This window comes from Balaenoptera physalus (assembly GCF_965194825.1).
Source record: "Balaenoptera physalus genome assembly, chromosome: 20".
NCBI lineage: Eukaryota > Metazoa > Chordata > Mammalia > Artiodactyla > Balaenopteridae > Balaenoptera > Balaenoptera physalus.
This window is the reverse complement of record NC_138901.1, coordinates 42,925,600-42,946,547: the sequence shown is the minus strand read 5'-3', so window position 1 is coordinate 42,946,547 and position 20,948 is coordinate 42,925,600. Positions and strand designations below refer to the sequence as shown.

At 38.9% G+C, this 20,948-nt stretch overlaps 1 protein-coding gene across 7 annotated transcripts in view; it reads left to right on the top strand.

Annotated features, from left to right (window-relative positions):
* ACACA (acetyl-CoA carboxylase alpha) overlaps positions 1–20,948 on the top strand; it is a 233,139-nt gene that overhangs the window by 184,400 nt on the left and 27,791 nt on the right. For all 7 annotated transcript variants that reach the window (XR_014257243.1, XM_082439871.1, XM_082439870.1 and 4 more), the window contains 2 exons: positions 13,846–14,115; positions 19,367–19,464. Coding sequence is in view for 6 of the 7 variants with exons in the window: in XM_082439871.1 (XP_082295997.1) it covers positions 13,846–14,115; positions 19,367–19,464 (368 nt within the window). In the remaining variant the exon portion in view is untranslated. The remainder of the gene's footprint in view (positions 1–13,845; positions 14,116–19,366; positions 19,465–20,948) is intronic.

The following is a 20,948-nucleotide window of genomic DNA, read 5'->3' as shown; positions in this document are numbered from 1 at the left end:
AGACTTGTAGGAGTTCTTCTGATCTAATAGCAAAGGCGAGAGGCTGGGGAGAAAGGATGCGTAGAATTTTGACGCGAGTAGGTGTATGTATACTCAATAACGCACAAAGTTGCAGCAGAGCTTTATGCCACTGTGTGTAGCATCTACTTAGTGAACCCCTCAGCAGCAAAGAAAAGCTTCATTGTGCTAGACTTAAAGTCTGATTCATTGAACAGTGGAGTCTTCAGGAGTGCAAGGCACCCTTGTGAACATGGGACTGAGAGAAAAACGCTTTTAACTAATGTAATTAAAACACAAAATGAGGTTTTTGGCCACGTGAAAACTAGCTGCAGTGCTGTGTGAAACCTCTTGCCATGATCTTTCTGTCCTGCTTTCTCTCTGCTCTCATTCTGTTTGAGCGAATGGAGACTGGGGGAATAGTGAAGTCCCAGAGGGACAGAGCTCTGTTCTTGCTGAAATTACAAGCACAGAGCTGCCTGGGCATGAACATGTAGTGTTTACTCTGCCAGTATGAATACAAATAGTCTTATTATACGGGACTCTGTACCCAAAGACCACACACACACACACACACACACACACACACGAATAAAAAAAAAAATTAAAGGTTTTTTTTAACCCTTTTAAGACCCAACAAACCTTGGTGCAAAGGGATGTCTTAAACAGCAGCATAGGACTAGGGCTATGAGTAGTAGCGTCAATACAGGGACCACATGTTTTCCTTTGCCCAATGCTTTAATAATAATCTTGAAATCTAGAAATCCAATAGTATTTAAAATTTTTTTTTGCTTTCCGTCAGTTCTTACTTTCTTCTTGTCCTCCTCTTTTCCCTCCTTAGTTGCCTGTTTTCTTTGTTCTCTTTTCCTTTCCTTCAAATGATTGACTAGGATTGAAGCTGAGTGTTAGCTTGCTGTTCCTGAGTCTTTGAGCTCGGGAGGAGTGAGACTGATTTCTTTTGCGAGCACTTAGTGACTAATGCCCGGCATGGCTGGTGAAGTCAGTCAGTGGCCTTAGCTAGATTATAGGGTCCTGCACAACAGGAGTGAGGTTGGGGTATTAGTATCCAACTCTGTTACCTAGAGTTTGAATGTACAATGAAGCATGTCCACTGAGCAACTGACCAATCTAAAGATGGAGTTTCAGCAGTCAGAACTCTGAGGGACAGCTGTGCCTAAGAGATGACGAGGTGTCAGGAGGATGTATTTCCTCGTGCTGAGCCCAGTTTTATCAAGGCAAGTTGACTTTCAGCAATTGCCGTTTAATTTTCTTTGGCCAAAGAGACAAGTTTGTCATGAGCTTGGCACACTACATATTACCCCAAGAATGATGTGAGGGGAAGGAAAAGAGCTCATGCTGATGAGATTGGGAGCAAATCAGTCCTATCCCAAAGAGAATGGGCATCTGAACGGAGCCTTGAGAAATAGTTTTATTAAAAAAAGGAATAAAAGATTGACCTGTTAATGTTCTGAGAGCTGAGGCTCAATGTAAATGCGTCAATGCTACGTAGACATTAAATCATCATAATGTGGTGTTCTCCAAAGGTGACAGCTCCACCAGGTCATCATGGTGGGTGATATTGCATTACCTTGAAGGATTGGAGTTTCTGGGTTTCAAAGCTAGCACATGGATATAAGGAATACAGGTAAAACAAGAGATTCCTGCAGAGTTTCCCCATGAATTGAGATGCTTCTCCCCATAATCAAAGGCAGAAAGCCTGCACTTATCATACCATCGGCTATGTGGGTAACCAGTCTTTCTTCCCTATTTTTTTTCCAGGACAGGAAATAGGTAAAAAGGTGATGGGACCAGGACTTGGAACAATTCAGTTCCATTTAGTTTTAGGGAACTTGTTTGCCATTTGAGGAAGAATATTGGCTGTTTCAGCAGAGATGTGACCTGCATTTTGAACATTGTGGCCGAGTTAAAAGCAGGCAAAAGAGAGCTTTTCTGATGTGACGTTAGCTACTCTCTCCTTTCTATTTTCCTAGTTGTCCCTTCCCCATTGAGAGAGATGTAACTGAAGGAATGCCACCTTATGCGTGATGAAAGGTATAGGAGAACACATTTTTCTCATTGTCAGATTTGAATGGCATTGCATTTAGTATGAATTTAGAGTAGGAATAAAAAAGATGTAGACCAAATCTGTGAACTACGTTCCTTGCAAATAGCTCCAAAGATAAGTTGTCTAGGATTTTTTTTTTTAATCGTTTCAAGTAAAGATGAAAATTGAGGAAAATGTGATTGCAACGTAGACTAAACTGATTTCATGCTCCTGTGATGGGCACTGTATGTAAATACACAGCTAGATGAATGTATGCTGTTGAGCCTGGATATAGAAGAAGCGCAGCTAACCAACAGTTCTACTTTCACCACTTCTCGATTTGGGGGGAATTGTTTTCATTTTCCTGCCAGTTTGCTAACCTGTTTTGATCATTTGGTGGAAGCTGTAATTGTAGGTGGGAACACTTTGAGTAACAGTTCACAATCCAATGCAGCTGCTTTTCGCACCAAATCCTGTTATTAAAAGGCTCAGGCTAAGATCAAGCCAATGTCTGTAACCGACTTGACGGAGAACAACTTAACTTTGCCTGGTAGGACAAAGAAAGTACTGGCCTTCTTGAGACTGTGTTCTTATATATTCTGAAATGTTATTAGCATTCTTTTATTATATTTCCTTTAACTGCTCTGTGAACTAGATGATGAATCTCCAAATTGGGCAATGATGAAAGATACGATAGGCAGGCACCTTTTATAGCAAAATTAGTGTGGATAGAAATGTGGACCCTGTCTTCCTTACTGTTTCAGAACATGGGCTTTTTAACAATATGAACCTATCTATTCCCTCTCATTGCTCCTGTCGTAATGAAAATCTGCGATGAGAAGAAGATGCTGTGTCTAGAAGCAGTTATAATAATTAGGTTTAGGATGTGTACTCCAAAAAGGATTGGTAGTTAGAGACTGGAATTCTTGCATGGCATTACATTTTTTCCTTAAAATTTTTCTGAGAGTTAAGTATGTTCCAGATTGAATGCAATTTGATGATCACCTCCACACACACTGCCAGACTTAAAATTGTAGTGTCTCCAAGACTTCGTTTTTTCAGATGGGCACTAGGTGTCAGGGTTTTTCCTTCTCAGCAGCCTAGCCTTCAGATAAACCTCTTGAATTGCCCTGTTCGGTGAGGCAAATCCAGCAGTATCCTTCCCTTTTTTTTCAGTTGGTATGGTAGGCTTTGCCTAGTGTTCCCACAACGTGCAATTGCTCTCTTAACTCTTTGGGTGGAGATCTGTTGAATCTTACATCATGACTGCACATTTTTACAGGAAACATTTTTTAGAAAGAGGATGATCGAGGAGGGAAAGAAGTATAAATTAAAGTTCGAAGGCTAGCTGCCATTATGACTGGTATCTTGGTTTCAGTTCTGCTTTATGTTCTGGGGGATGAAATGGTGGGGATTAAGAATTCAGTTTTAGAACTGCTCAGCCTTGCCCGTATTTAACTGTCATCTAATTGTAGGCAAGGTACTGTTGTCCAGTCCCACGAAGGTGTAAGCATCTCTTTAACTTTTTTATTATAAAATATTTCAAACTTATAGAAAAATATGGAGTGATATGACAAATATCCCTGCATCTATTGACTAGCTTAAATAAATCTTAACCATTTTGACACTGCGTCTCACTTATTTTTGCTATAATCCTTTGAAATCTCTTAATTTGAGTATAAAAACAAAAATAAAATTTAGGAGTTGGATAGGGAAAGGAAGTTGGTAAGCTTATGTAAGCCTGAAAGATTGGAAGAAATTAATTAGTAGATCTATTTTGACAGTTCTTAGGCTGGACCTCTTAACCCAAAGGACCTCTTATTTTAGAAAAACCACCATAACCCTCTGTCTTAATTCACTTGGTTGACATTTTCCATACTCTCAAAGGAATTGCTTGGGCTATCCTGGACTTAAATTCTAGTGCAACCCATTATGCTTTGAAACTGACTGGAGAGAGCGTTCGTGGGCTTGAGTAAGGAAAGTGTTGACCATTTCTCATGCGAACAAAACCCAAATATTTTTCTAGTTTAACATTAGGCTTTTGCCTATTGTTTTACTCGATTTAACCTCAGAATAGCTCCATGAATGGGAAGCTAATTTGGATGTATTTTACTGTGCTTTTGTTTCATTCTTTTGAAATCAGTTTACCTTTTCATGCTGGGTGTGGAAATTGAGTCCATATCAGTCTTTTAGATGTGTGTTGGAAAAGAGGCATATTTGTATTGTAGCATGCTGAAGGTGAGCTCTGAAATAGACCCAAGAAAAGCAGATCTGAAAAACAGGATCATGGTCTGTGCACTGACTGTTCAAGTTATAAAAAGAGACTAATGGTCCTTGCCACCAATCTGTCCCTGAAGATGGGAGAATGTTTCTAAGTGCTTTGAGATCCTCGGCAGAAAAGTATCACATTCCACTGATTACATATAAACATTCATAATTTGCACTTAGCTTATTTTTCATCAAGGACTTTAAAAAACCAATTTTGAATCTTTTTAGCCTAGCAAGATAGGAATTTCAAGTACAGAAAAAGACATATTACGGAATACGTGGTAAGATAGTTTTATTTAAAATTATTGTGCACTTTTTTTCTTTTAGCCTCATTCTTAGTGTGTTTGGCTACAAGTCTTTGTCTGAAATGATCTTCAGGACCAAAGTTGAGTCCCTCATTAGAAAAATATTGAGGCTACTTTTGGAAGCTAGGTCTTGCTGCCATGGAATTACTTCTAATGAATTCCTAACACTGTTCTTCTGGGATGTATATATTTTTCTTCGAATTCCTTCTTAATGTCTGTTATTGGAGCTGGAGAGTTCTCATCGGGTCGATTAGTTGATTTTGACTCATTCCATTAGTAGCAAACCAAGGCCCAATGAGCTTGACTGACTTTGGAAATCCTAATGCATCCCTTGGCCAACCAAGGCAGCACTTGTGGAGGGCTCCTCAGTGCCTTTCAAAAGTAAGTCCTTAAAGTTAGCCTTTAAACAAAAGGATGAACTTGCCAGCATTTTCATACATCTTAATTTTTAAGATTTTACAGAAAAAGGGTGTGATATAGTACCCTACGTCAAGAAATTTTACAGCTCCAACCAGAGGCAATAATGAACATCAGGACAGCAACAGATGACACCAGAGGATGAGGTGTAGCGTGGAGCATCAGAGTTCAATATTCGTTTACATGATTAATGGGGGAGGCTTCCTGAACTGTGGTAGGCCAGCTTGGTTAATTTCCCTCTCACCCAGTCACTCCGGCGCCCCATTTCTCAAATACCACTGGCTTGTATGTGCTCCATTGCATGTGTTTTTTAAAATTGGTATGTTTATTAAAGCATTGTGTGTACATGTGTAAAATTACTGTGGTTTCAAGCATATAAATAGTACAGGAAGAAATAATTCCCCTGTTTAAAATTATTATTTCTAATCTTTGGTAACATTTTCAAAGAATTACCCCTGGGAAGAAAATTTTTTGCTCTAAAAATGATATTTTTCTTATCCTTTTATCGCTTTTTAGAAGGGTTGAGGTAAGTTTGTTCAGCCATTTTTGAATTATCCAAGCATGAAAAAAAGAGTTTTTCAGCTGTTAAGAAAATTGTTTTCAGCTCTTTTATGTGCTCACACGACACTAGGCAATGGAACATGATATCCAGAAGATAATACAATATGGAAAGGCATTGACATTTTTTCAGCATGGTTTTTCTGAATGGCACAAATTAAGTCAAATATTGCATTGCCTTATGGTTTAAAAATACACCTTTTAAGACCTATACAGTATTTTCTAATATTTCATGATGTATTTTTTTCCCACGAGGTTCTAATATAAGTTAAAATTGTAATTATTTTTTGATAGTATCTAATTAAAAGTGAAGATTTAGTATTCCATCCAACATACAAAAGGAAGGGGGAAAGGTAGCATTTTGTTATCTGTCTGAAAAGGAACTCAAGTTCATATTCCTTCTCTCTGGATCTTAGTTTTTTCATCTTCATGATACAGATGCTGCCTGGGTCTGTTTCGGCTCTAACGTTCTAAGATTCTTTATATTTCTGCCCCAGAGCCTTGTCGGATGGTCATCTTTCCAGCATTAGCAGTAGTAGCACAATAGCTACTGGAGGCTTTGCCAGAAACACTCAACTTTTAGACTTTCAGCATGGAAAATAAATAAAGCTTCAACATCTCAGCCACAGTCTAACCTGTGTTTAAGTCCATATAGAAAGATATTATTACCGATGAACTCAAAGTGTGGAGATATATAAGAAAGGCAGCTGTGGCAAAGATACTCCCTTTCTACTTCCCACGGCATAGCTAGACTTGAATGCTTCTTACATCCTTGAAAACAAATTCCTGTCCTGTTTTGCCCCTTAGCTTTCCCTTCCGATTTCTTTATTGAGCTGAAATATTGTTGTTTTACTTTGTGGTAGCAGCAGCTTTGGAAAGTGCGGGTGTGTACGTGTGCATATGTACACTTGCACCTTCTATTCACACTGATAGTACAATTAATGTTGATGTCAATTTTGGTGTTAATTTTGGGTCATGATTAGTGTTGACACTTTGTGTCAGACTAATGGCATTTATGGGCACCATCAGAATAAATGTTAATATTATCATGTTTTTATTATCTGTTATAGTAACATTAAACCAGGGTCCTCCCAGGAGAAAAAATACACATATGGATAGATAGATAATGCCTTTCTGTATCACTGGTGTTACTCAGCGAGAAAATGACATCTCAGGGCAGAATCCTAATCACTGTTTGGAGCATCAGAAATAATGATCACCTCTGATCGGAGGTTGTGAATAATTCATTCGGTTTGATTTTCACGTCCTGTCCAGTGATACTTTTCAAACCAAATGTGTTTCTACAGGAAAATAATGGTCCCACTTCTTATGGAAATACTGTAGCACAAATCATTTTACCCACATAAAAACAGTTAAATAAGACTGTTCTCTTCTGCTTGCCTTCTCCGCCCCATCCCCTCCTCCCTTGCTTGCGCGTGTTTATTCCAGGATCAGACTGTGGCCAAAGAAATATCTTCTTCCTTAGAACTCGTATAAGGAAAACAAATGTTTATTTCTGCTGATCCTTAACTTATTCGCGGTAACTCTTTTGAACCTCTTCCCTTTCTCACTTTAAGGTAATTAGTTTAGGTGGATAATCCTACACCTAAGAAGCCTGCTAATTGGAATGCTCTGTTATCAAAAATAATCTGAAATTAGATATTTTAAAAACTGATTTATGGCTATATTAATGAAACTATAATTGGCAGTAAGTCCCTAGAACCACTTGGTTAGTCCATGCCTCTCTCGGCAAGACAGTGGTCGGGGAAGAAGTCAGTGGCACTGCCAGGGACGAAAAGCCTGAGTCTGAGACTCGTTAGACCATAAACCCAGCCACTCTGACAAGCCCCTTTCAGGCTACGTGTTCTCCCTTTGTTGCTTCCTTAGCCCTTTAGTCGTCCTTAGGCCTTAGTCCTGGAGTGTCATTTTCACTAGGTTTTATTGCATAGAAACATTGGAGGGAGAGAGAAGCTGAAACAAGAGGATTCAGTGATGGAATTTCCTTCGGTTGTTATTTTTAAGTTAACATGCAAGGCAGCTTGGCTTAGGTGAAATCAGTGAATGTCATATTCCTAATCACATTGTCACACTTGTGTATGCTTTTATATAGTGATTGCAGAATTTTCAATATAAAACCTCCATTGTGTGTATAATACAGATAGGCCCCATCCATATAAAGTAATTTGACTGAAAAACTTACGGTGTCCTAATTAAATGGGAGGAAAATATGACTGTCTTCTGAAGTAATGACCCAATCCTCTGAGACAAAGCTATTCTTAGATAGAATATTTTGAACCATTTTTCCTGAATGTTGTGACCCCCTTTTTTTTTTATTCTAAATCTAACAAGGGCAGAGGAAAGCGTTTTTCAAACTAGTTTTCATCATCAGACAAAGTATTTTGCATTCAGAAACCATTTCCAGTATCAAATTCAATTTTGTCAAGTGATTAGTTGAGTTTGGTAGAGAATAACTTAAAAACACAAAGCTGGCAATGGCCGTGGTGCTTCTGCACTGGAGGAGAGCAGTTACCGTTCTCAAGTTGCAAGCCCTCTTTCAGTGACTGTGTATGGTGGATTATTGTGTGACACGTCTTTGCAGCTGTTATAGACCTGCATCTGTTGACACCATGTGTTCCTACCCCGGACTGCTGGAAGAAATAGGGGAGCGGGTGAATTGATATCTTGCCTGCCTATCAGTGCAAATGTCCTTTTATGTACATGTTTGTAAAGCTCTTTAGCCCCCTTCAAGATGAAAGGCTCTGTATAAATATAAGCTTTTGATTTTAGTACATGTTTGCAGTACATGTGGTACAGTCCTAAATATGTGTTTAGCTGATAGGCACTGTTCTTGTCTATTGTACAAATATTGACTTTAAAAGTATAAATATGTATTTAACCATCAGACCAGAAAAACACTGAAGCAGTACTTCTAAGGTAGAGATATTAATACTGTATAAACCTATATATACATATGTTTACATTATACCACATCATTGCAGAGCATTTCTTTTTAAAAAAGGAAATGATAGCCCCAACAGACTAAGACAGTTCTTGATACTCTTCTCCCTTTAAGGTGAGTCTTGATTTTAAGTTTTCATATGTTTATTCCTCTCTTTAAATTTTATATAAATGTGATCTGTTGTAGTATAACTAAAACCTAGAGTCAGTTCCTCTAAAACATGAGAAATCTGTTAGGTTGGTGAGATTTTTTTTTTTTCTCCTTTAAATTTTTTTTTTTTCACTGTGAAAATGTTCAGATGTGCACTAGAGATAATAATATAAGCTCCCATGTACCTGTTACCCAGTGAAGAAGTATTTGGTAGTTTTTTCTCCCTTTTTAATTTATAAAATTTTTAAGTTATGAAGGCATAAACACATTAAAGAAATTTGGAAAATGGGGAAAAAATTCACAGTCCCATCATCCTAAAATAATTATCATCCCATTTTGCTATGTTTCTTTATTTCCCTTCCCCCCCAGCCCCCAACAAGCTTTTAGATAGAGATAGAGAGTGGATGTATGCATGTGTGCGTGTGTTGTAACACTTACTATAAGATTTAACATGTATTTAATCTTCACAGCAGACTTAATACAATAGGTTATTATTACCCCATTTTACTGATGAGGAAACTCAGGCATATAGAGGTTAGTAACTTACCTAAGGTTATGTGGCTAGAAAACTGACTGAACCTCTATTCTGTCAGAGTCAGATTACATTAGATTCAGATTTGTAGAATCTAGTTTCTGAGTCTGTGCCCTTGACCACCACACCGTTTTGCCTCTCAGAGTTATTATGGTATACGTGCAATTTTGTTATCCTGCTTCTTTAAATTTAGCATTACATCATGGGTATTTTAAAAAACTGTTCATAGTCTTCATAGCCACCGTTTTATAAGGTTGAACAAAACACTAACAATGACCTCACTAGTCAATATATTCCCTCTAAAAAAGTTTTTATCATGACATTTATTTTTTCAGCTTTTTATCTTAAAATAATGTTAGATTTACAGAAAAGTTACAAAAATCATACAGAGTTCCCATTTAACCTCCATTAACCTTCACCCAGCTTCCCCTAACATTAATCCGTTATATAACCATGTTATAATTATAAAAACTAAGAAATTAACATTGGTACAATACCATACTATTAAATAAAATACAGACTTTATTTTGGATTTCACTAATTTTTCTACTAATGACCTTTTTCTGTTCCAGGATCCAATCCAGGGTACCACATTGCCTTTAGGTGTCAATGACATTTATGTTTGTGTTATAATTGATGTTCATCTTTCCATATCGTTTCACCTAAGTGCAGTGGCAGTAGTCTGGAACATACTTCCTTAATTTCTCTAGTAAAGGAAATTATGTGAATCATACTTTAAAGAATAAATCATTCACACTCGGTATAGGACAAGTTACTTAAGTCCTCTGTGCCTTGGTTTTCTCATGGCAATAATAACAGCTGTTTTTTAAATTAATAATGATAATAGCTACTATTTGAGGACTTTTATATGCCAGGCTCTGCACTAATTTAATGTGGTGTTCCTCTCAACAATCCCTCCAGAAAGATACTGTTATCCCCATTTTATAATTGGAAAAATTGAGGTTAAGGTTAAGTGACTTGTCCAAGGCTATACAACTCATATAAAGCTGAAATTTGAACCAAGACAGGCAGATTTTCCAGCTTAATCTCCTAACTATTATCAGTATTTATTAACATTTATAGTATAGTACAGCATGTTATAAGTGTGCAATTAATGGTAGCTATTATTCTTATTATTTTTAAAAAATAAAATATTTTAATGGCATTTAGTACTGTTGTTCTGTGATCCCTAGAGATATGCACAATGTTCTAAGCTCTTGGTGTTGACTATTTTCCAAGAATCATTTAAAAAATGAAATGACTGTGGAACCAGCAAGTATTTATTACTCCCATATTATGTGTAGAAATGTGTAGGAGTCCTGCTATGCCCTGGAATAGATGATATGATGGTTCAAGCTGGCAAGCTAAAAGCTGTCCTAGGCCATATGTGATTAATTATCAAATGAATTCTCTACATGAAGGTCTTAGTAGGTGATCAGAAGAAAGGAGTCACTTTAGACTAGGGGAAGCTTTTCTGAGGAAATGGAATTTGAATGAACCTTTATGGAACAGGTGAGATTTGGATAGGTTGAGAGGAGAGACAAAGGCAAACTTTGTATGTTAAAGTTAATATAATAGATTACTGCTTCTAATAGTTTTTCATCAATCCCATAGGTAATATTTTCTTAATTTTGTATGTGGGGGACATTGAAGCTCAATAAAATTAAGTGAATTTCCCAAGGTCACACAGTTAATAAGTGGTAGGGCTTAGATGTGGATCCAAGTTTGTTTGACTCCCAAGCCCATGTTCACCATTATATATCCCGTCATTTGATTAGCAGTGAAATCTAATTTTTAATGTAAATTGAGCAGCAGATTCTTCCTTAGAGATTTATCCATTGTGCTTATTCAAAACTTAATCTTTTCCAATGAGGAATCTCACTGTACCAAGACTCAACACAACACTCTCCATTCTGTACTTTTTTTTTTTTAATTTTATTTATTTATTTATTTATTTATTTATTTATTTATTTATTTATTTATTTATTTATTTATGGCTGTGTTGGGTCTTCGTTTCTGTGCAAGGGCTTTCTCTAGTTGCGGCAAGTGGGGGCCACTCTTCATCGCGGTGCGCGGGCCTCTCACTATCGCGGCCTCTCTTGTTGCGGAGCACAGGCTCCAGACGCGCAGGCTCAGTAGTTGTGGCACACGGGCCTAGTTGCTCCGCGGCATGTGGGATCTTCCCAGACCAGGGCTCGAACCTGTGTCCCCTACGTTGGCAGGCAGATTCTCAACCACTGCGCCACCAGGGAAGCCCTGTACTGGTACTTTTTAAGTGGGGAGGAGGACAGTTGATAAGGGACACATTTTAGAAAGACATTAAGAGTAGTGTGTTCTTGGTGCTGCTGTGTTGACACCTAATTAGAAGTCAAGGGACTTCCCTGGTGGCACAGTGGTTAAGGATCCGCCTGCCAATGCAGGGACATGGGTTCGAGCCCTGGTCCGGGAAGATCCCACATTCCGCGGAGCAGCTAAGCCCATGCACCACGACTACTGAGCCTGCACTCTAGAGCCCGTAAGCCACAACTACTGAAGCCCATGCGCCTAGAGCCCGTGCTCCGCAACAAGAGAGGCCACCGCAGTGAGAAGCCCACTTACCGCAACGAAGAGTAGCCCCTGCTCGCCGCAAGTAGAGAAAGCCTGCACACAGCAACGAAGACCGAATGCAGACAAAAATAAAAATTAATTCATTAATTAATTTTTTAAAAAGTACTACTAATAATTAGAAGTCAATATTGCAAGCGTAATGACCTGGCCAATTGCTGAACTGACTGCCCAAGTGACACAGAGTCCCCAGGTAATAGCAAAAGATAAGAGTGTTATTTGCTTGCCCAGTGCCACATAGACACAGTGTTTGCATTCGCATGCAAATGCTAAAGTAGATTCTTCTGGACTTGTATCTAAGCTACTCTGGCCTAGGTGGCTAAAGTTAATATGTCATAAAATTTGGTGTAAAGCCCAATCTTCGTAACTACAAATGCATTTAGAGGAAATAGCTTTTCCTTCCTGAAAACAAAGGAGATGTTGGGTTAGAGGGCCACGTGAGAAGGCAGTTAAAATATTTCTCCCCACGTGGGCATCATATTGATCAGCTTCTTAAAAACTGTGACCAAAATTATCCTGATATTTGGAGTTTCTCTGTGCTATTTTTGGATGATCTGTTTCTTCTTCCTTTTCTCTGTCTTTAATGAGCAGATAGAGTAATACTGCCTTACCTCAGAAGGTGATTGGATTTTTTTTCTATGTATTATATCGATTTTGATTTGTATTTGGCCAGTGGTATATATTAAATAGCTTATATTTATCTGTAGGTGTTTCATATATATATTTCTTAATGCTGAGAATCACAAATAGCTGTGTGGAAAGCTTCAACCAGCCTGATTACAGTGGATGTGCAATTGGATTGAGAAATGTGTACTCAGAGCTTATGATCACTGGCCCGGTTGAGTCTGGGTGATGCATGTGGCTTTCCAGGGATGCTGCTATTTACATCTGTTCATGGCCCTTCTTGATGGCTGGCTCCGCAATGAGGTGATATGCAGCAGCCCAGGGATGAGGGACCAAGGCTGCCGATGTGGCTGGGCTCCATTAGGCAGGACCAGGAATGCTCGTCTGGTAGGCTTTGTGTTTGGGGGCAAGTGGTGGAGGTGGGAAGCGGGGGAGACAGAAAGAAACAGGAAAAAAAAAAAGAATGGAAAGCATTACTTATCTAGGTATAGGGAAACAGACAGGCAGACATGAAAAACTGCAGCCGTTAACTGGGGAATGAGTGAGTAGAAAAGAAAGGGCACTAGCGAATAAACAAGTAGAAGGAATGACTAGTTCTCATATAGAAGGAGATTAAAAGAGGAGAGGGCTGTGAGGGTTTGGGAAGAGACGTGTCACTCCTGCCTATTAAGTCAGTATCATTTATTTGTGTGGCTGGTCAGATGCTACTGAACAGTGAGCAGAGATTTATATATATCATAGTGCAGCAAGAGGTTGGTTACTTGCATCCTTTGGTTTTCTAGTGTTGGGAGAAATCAGCAAGAGATGCTCACAAGGATGCAGTGTTGAGCTACAGTAAATTCTTGCAGAAATGGAAGATACCTGAAGCAAGCCTGTAAAGAATGTTGCTGTTATTCCTGACAAATATTAGAGGACAATAAAAGGACCCAGGGTTGTAGAAGTTGTATAGTCCATGAGAGGTAGTCCTCTTTCTGCTCTCCTGTGTGTTAAAGATTTCTTGGAAAGAATCTCACAAAAGATATCTTAGTAGATAGGGTAGTTAAGTTAGGGCATCCCGGATTTAATTCCCAGTGCCCCAGTATTCTTCCACACATAGCCTGAGTGCATTTAGACTTTGGTTTTTCCATCTTCTTCGAACAGACCCAAAGAAGAAACTGAGACAACTGTGAAATACGTATACAGTAAACCAGCTATTCTCAACATAATCTTAGAGAAGTATGCTAGAATATTTGTTCTAGTTTCCCGCAGGGAGCTTGGCTCTTTAGCAATGCATACCTTTACCTGAAGGTTGTGTCTACGTGCAGTCTGATATCTTCAAGGAACCTGAAAAATAATTCTGCATGTAAGAAGCTTGTATTTATTTGTTTGTTTGTTTATGCCTTTGCAGATCGGCATGGTAGCTTGGAAAATGACCCTTAAAAGTCCAGAATATCCAGAAGGCCGAGATATCATTGTTATTGGCAATGATATCACATACCGAATTGGGTCCTTTGGACCCCAGGAGGATTTGCTGTTTCTCAGAGCTTCTGAGCTTGCCAGGGCAGAGGGCATCCCACGCATCTATGTAGCAGCCAACAGTGGAGCAAGAATTGGACTGGCAGAGGAAATTCGTCATATGTTTCACGTAGCCTGGGTAGATCCTGAGGATCCTTACAAGGTACAGTCTAAGAAAAGATAATACTTCAAGTTACTGTATGGGTGCGCGCGTGTGTGTGTGCGTGTGTGTACGTGTGTAGAGAGAGGTGGAGGTTTTTTGTTTTTTTATAAATTTATTTATTTATTTATTTTTGGCTGCGTTGGGTCTTTGTTGCTGCAAGTGGGCTTTCTCTAATTGAGACGAGGGGCTGCTACTCTTCGTTGTGGCCCGCGGGCTTCTCATTGCGGTGGCTTCTCTTTTTTGCAGAGCACGGGCTCTAGGAGCGTGGGCTTCAGTAGTTGTGGCTCACAGGCTCAGTAGTTGTGGCTCGTGGGCTTAGTTGCTCCACGGCATGTGGGATCTTCCCGGACCAGGTTTCGAACCCATGTCCCCTGCATTGGCAGGCGGATTCTTAACCACTGCACCACGAGGGAAGTCCTGGTAGAGGTTTAGTTTCAAAAATTATCACGTACAGTGAACCACAGCTGTGTTGGAAATAAATTGTCTCTCAGTATGTTCACCTGGTCTTTCCTTCAGCTTTGAAATAGATGACTATTTCTTTGGTTGAACACTAGATGAAATAGTAGGTGTGCATTTAGTGTGAGACATGTTAAGCCAGAAATATATATCTTTTTTTTTTAACAATATATTCTTCTTTTATTTATTTATTTAATTTATTTATTTTTGGCTGTGTTGGGTCTTCGTTGCTGCTTGCGGGCTTTCTCTGGTTGTGGCGAGCGGGGGCTACTCTTTGTTGTGCTGCATGGGCTTCTCATTGTGGTGGCTTCTCTTGTTGCAGAGCACAGGTTCTAGGCGCACGGGCTTTGGTAGTTGTGGTGCATGGGCTCAGTAGTTGTGGCTCGTGGGCTTAGTTGCTCTGTGGCATGTGGGATCTTCCCGGACCAGGGCTCGAACCCATGTACCCTGCGTTGGCAGGTGGATTCTTAACCACTGCACCACCAGGGAAGCCCAAAATATGTACCTTTAAATTATTCTACTTTGGCCTCCAAGACTTATGGTCAGTCATCAGCAAAATCTCTCATATCCTCAGCTTCTTCTCTGATTGTTCTCCAGTCTTGCTCTACTTGAAACCTGCCTGTCCTCTGAAGACGCTTCTTCCCCTGTAGCCCTCTTAAATGGTGACTGGTTTCTCTTTCCCTTGTACCACTGAGCCTGGAGGAAAATAGCTTCTTGCTAGTGCCTCACTGCTACTTCCAGACCCTTTTCCCTCCCTTCTCTCTGAAAACCCCCGTCTTTGAATCTCATGTCATCAGACTGTGCCACACCACCACTGCTCCTTATTATAGTGTTCCCTACCCTTTGGCCACTCCCTCTTCTTTGCATCTTTTAGTTGCTGGCACATTGTCACTCTCTCCAGTACTACTAGTCCTGTTATCATTCTTGATGATTGCTATATATACATCGATGATTCATCCCATCATCTAGCCTCTTGGATCCTTGATTTCCTCTCCTCCAATGGTCCTATCCTACATCCCAGATCAGCCTCTCATTCCCCATAATGTCAACTTCAAGCATCCCTTCCTTTGCCATTTCTCCATCCTATCTTTCCAGCTCACTCTCTTTAGTACCCCAAGTCCAATAATCCTTTGCACTCACCAAGACCTACAACTGTTGATCCTGCCACCTTTCTTCTGCTCTTCACTCCCTCCTTACATCCTCATTTTATTCCTATCCAGCCTTAAATCCAAAGTCTACCATAGGCTAATCATCGTAATCACTACCTTTCCCATGCCTTCAGTTTCTTTGCTTTTTCTCTTCATTCCGCTTACTCCGTGTCTGTACAGAAACCTTGTTTAAATCCAACTCTCTCCATCTACTCCTTTTCCTCACCTGCATAGCTGAACACTGATGGAGAAAAATACACAGTGCTGTTGACTGGTCTTACTTTAAATTCAAGCTTACCAACCTCCTGATTGACAATTTGACATCTCTCTCCTCAAACCTCCAACACCCTCTTCCTTCATCCTCACTCTTAGCTGATGATGTAACTTCCCAATTCACTGAGAAAATGGAAGCAATTAGAAGAGAGCCTCCACGAGCTCCTATATATCTGCATCTGTGCTCTTATTCTCCGCCTTCTCTCCTGTACTGTGATGAATGGTCCCTGCTTCTATCTAAGGCCAATCCCGCTATGCTCGATCCTTTCCCTTCTTGCCAACTTAAGGATGTAGATCAAAACTTCTCCCCCTTCTTTCTTACATCATCTATTTTTTTTCCCCTCTCTATTAAATATACTCCTTTTTTTAGCACACAGACACTTACCCCTCCAGTCACTAACCCTACCCCATTTTTTCCTTCCGTTTACAGCAAGACTTCTTAAAAGAGTTTCTCTTCTTGCTGTTTCCAGATACTCTTCTCCCTCCCATCCCCTCTGGAACCCATGTCAGTTCCCCTTGCACCCTCACCATTCCATCAGAGCTGCTTTTGTCAAGGTCGCCACTGATTCCATATTGTTAAACTCTGAATCTCACCTATTTGACGTTTCAGCAGTATTCCATGTGGTTGGTTACTCCTTCCTCCTTGAAATACTTTCTTCTCTTGGTTTCCAGGAACCTACAGTCTCCTTTTTACCCCCCTAGCCACTCTTTCTCAGTTTCCTTTGCTACCTTTTACATCTTTAAATGTAAGAGTGTCAGGGGGTAATGGAAATATTCTATATTTTGATTGTGGTGGTGATTACACACAAGTGTATACATTTGTCAGAACTCATCGAACTACAACACTTAAAACTGATGGATTTTATTGCACATAAATTATGCTTCAGTAAAATTCATTTTAAAAGTATATGGGAATTGTTGGTGACTTCTAATAAATACAGTATTTCTTTTGGGGGTGATGGAAATATCCTGGAATTAGATAGTGATGGTGGTTGCACAGCATCTGAATATACTAAAAACTACTGAATTGTACACTTTAAAATGGCCGGTTTTATGTTATGTGAATTTTTATCTCAATTTTTTAAATTATAAAAAAAAAATGTGAACGGAGACAGATATCAGTGCCACAGAGGCTGTGGCAGGACCAAGAAGTCTAGGACTCCCCAGCCTCAACCCCACAGGGCCCAGTGCCCTCTCACCTGGTGCTATGGCAGGATAGCTTGTATGGAAGGTGAGGTTTGTGACCACCTAGAGGGGTGGGATGGGGAGGGTGGGAGGGAGGGAAATGGAAGAGGGAAGAGATATGGGAACATATTGTATATGTATAACTGATTCACTTTGTTATAAAGCAGAAGCTAACACACCATTGTAAGGCAATTATACTTCAATAAAGATGTTTAAAAAAAAAAAAAAAAGAAGGAAAAAAAAAGGTGTTTTAGGGCTTGGTCCCTGGACCTCTCCTCTTTTCTATATTCACCTTCCCTTGGTGATCCAGTCTTAAAGCTTTAAATTCCATCTATAAACTGATAAACTTCCAAATTTATATCCTGCCCCTGAACTTCAGATTCATGTATCCAGACTCCACATCTCTACCTGCACATCTGCCTAAACGTAGCTTCTAATCTTCTTCCTTAAATCTGTTCTTCCCACAATATTCTCTGTCTCAATAAATGATACCTCTATTCCTCATCTAAGGAAAAGACCTTGGAGTTATCCTTGACCTCTCTTTCTCATATCCCACATCCTCTCTGTCAATAAATCATGTGTACATCCTGACCTTCAAAATGTATCCAGAACCCAACCATCTGTGAGCACTTCCACTGCTACACAGTAGTCCAAGTCCCTGTCACCTCTTACTGCATTTATTGCATTGTTTCCTAATTGACCTTCCTGCTTCTGGCCTTGCCCCTACCCCTACCCAAAGTCTACTCTCAACAGAAAGTGGAATGATCCAGTTAAATGTAAATCAGATCACAACTCAAAACTTTCCTCTGATTAAAACCCTTTAAAGGCTTCCCAACTCACTCAAGTGAGGGTCAAAAACCATATAGTTACCTGCAAGGCCCTCCCTAGACTGGCCTTCCAGTACCACTCCGTCCCTGTTCTCTTGCTGCTCCCACCTGATTCCACACTGCGGATCTACCAGCCTTTTCACTGTTTCTTGAGCCTGCTGGACACACTCAGCAGCTTCACACTTGTGCTTCCTTCTGCCTGAATGCTTTCCCCCCAAATATCCTCATGTCTCATTTCCTCAGCTCTTCAGGTCTTGGCTCAAATGACATTTTCAATAAAGCCTTCCCTGGCTATTCTTCTAAAAGTTCAACTCTGCCAACTCTCCTGTCTCTTTCCTCTATTTTATTTTTTCCTTAAACATTATTCCCATTAACATTGTATGCTTAACTTATTTATTTTGTGTATTTTCTGACTCTCCTACTAGAAGATGAGTTGTACAAGGCCAGGAATTTTTGCCTGTTTTGTTCCTTTCTGTTTGTTCTGTGTCTTAGTATCTTGCACATAATAGGCACTCAGTAAATATGTGCTGACAGACATACTACTGACACTCAGTGCTACAGGGCATTCTCGTCATAAGTCAGGCAAAATCAGTGGCAAATTCAAATTCATGTCTCTGGCATGTTGTGCTCCCTGTGGGACAAATTCAGTTAAATGGTGGACATAATTTCTCATAGTATTTTAAAAGTTTTTCTCTGCTTCCTTTTTTTTTTTTTTTTTTTCTGAGTGACTGGTTCACTTCAGGTGAACACGCATATTAAATAACTAGCTTCTATGTGAGTGTGTATATGTATGTATAAAAATAAGTCAGTTATGGAGTGTTAGTATAATCTTTTAATGTACATAGGGATTAGAAGTTGTTTATTTAAAAAAGCAAAAGGTATGAGCTCAGTGATTACTGATCATTAGCACTGCACAGACTTCTGATGTGAAGATTGAATATCCTAGTTTTGTGATGCTCTCAATTATCCTTGACCCATCTATATTTTGATGGTACTATGGATTTGAGAAAATGAAGAAGAGTAATTCATATAATTCTTTAATTTTGTGTTGATATCTTTAATAGAGGTGTCACTAAAGATTAGAGAATGACCCTTTAACCTTGATGAAAAGGAAATGAGTGGAATATACCTGGAGTTGCAGCTCCAAGATATCTTGTTTCAAGGACACAGTCAGTGACTGCAGAAATAGGCACTTCCATCTTTCAAAGAACTATCTGTGGTAGTATTCTGTGAGACAGTAACTCTGAGACACGATTTGGAGATTTAAAGCCAGCTTTGGAACAAGCTGCATTATGCATGCTTTGCTGGGTCTTCTGTGGTGATGGCAGATAATGAGTTAAAAACTATTTGTGTTTCCCACAGGGATACAAATATTTATATCTGACCCCTCAAGATTATAAGAGAGTCAGTGCTCTCAACTCTGTCCATTGTGAACACGTGGAGGATGAAGGAGAATCCAGGTAGGTATCATGTATCAGAATAATTTGGCCGTGGATTAAAGAAAGGAGAATATGATCATTTTTTTCTCACTGTCCTGCTGATCATGACCTTGAAGAGCAGTGAAGATTGCTTGTTGAATAATCTAGAAGCCTTAGGTTTGTATCTCAGCTGTACCACTTACTAGCTGAAAGACCTTATTATTGATTAAGGTTTTAAAACTATATTTATAATAATTATTCAATTTGAAAAGTTGGAACATATAAACAATTATGAAGAAAAAGTAAAAATCAGCTACAGTCCTACCAAGAGATCACAGGATCACAGTTATTAATGTATATTATATTCTTTCTGTTTTATATATATATATATATATATATATATATATATATATATATATACACACACATACACACACACATACACACCCCTTTTTTCCTACATAATTAGGATCATAATAGAAAAGGGCTTTTGTAATTTGTTCTTTTTACTAAATACTATTTGAGAATATGATATTTAATGGCTTCATGTAAATCATTATAATGAATATATCATATTTGAACATACAGACTATCCCAGTTTTTACTGCTATATCCCTGGGCTGGTCATTCTTTTATGTAAACTTTGAAGAATATCTCTGGCTATTCCCTTTGGGTTAATCTCTAAAAGTGGAATTACTGGTCAAAAAGTACGTCCATTTTTTAAAAGATTTTTTTGCATAATTTCAAATTGTCCTCCCAAGAGTTGCACTCCCAGCAGCAGTATATGGTAGTGCTTGTTTCCCCTCTTTAATTTTTTCTCCACCCTTGCCAACACTGTTTATTGTAAATTAATAAAATAGGATAAAAACAGCAATTGTTATTTTAACTGGTATTTTTGATCCCCAGTGAAGTTGAACATTTTTATAATCTATCTGCAAGTATTTTCCAGAAGGTTAATCAGTTGCTCCAATACCATTTATTGAATAATTCATACTTTCCTCACTTTTTTAGTAATCTTAACTCAATTACCAGGCTTTATATTCTGTTTTTTGTTCTATTCTTGGACTAACGCCACACTATTTTAACTACTTTAATGGGCCAGAGTTCCTCACATTCTGAATTTTTCCCCAAGTTTTATTAGTTATTTTTGTCTTTTTACAGATAGGCTCATTTTTTTTTTAATTCCCCAAAACTTTCCATAATGATTTTGATTCAGATTGCATTAGGTTTATAAATCAATTTAGGAAGATCTGAGAGCTTCATAATATTAACTCTTCCCAACAAGAAACATGGTATGTTTTTCCAGTTATTTAAGTGTATTTTTTAAAGTTTTATAGTTTTCTTTATATAGATTATGCCAGAAATTCCCACTCTTTCTTGGTCCACAGCACCTTTACTGTCTCTGTAATTTTTTCATAGCACCTTTAGGCAAAAAGATATGCCTAATAATTCTGATTTTTAAGGAAGCTGACCCAGACAGCTTCATAAGTATTTATGCCACGAACGACGTGGGTTTGAACTGTGCG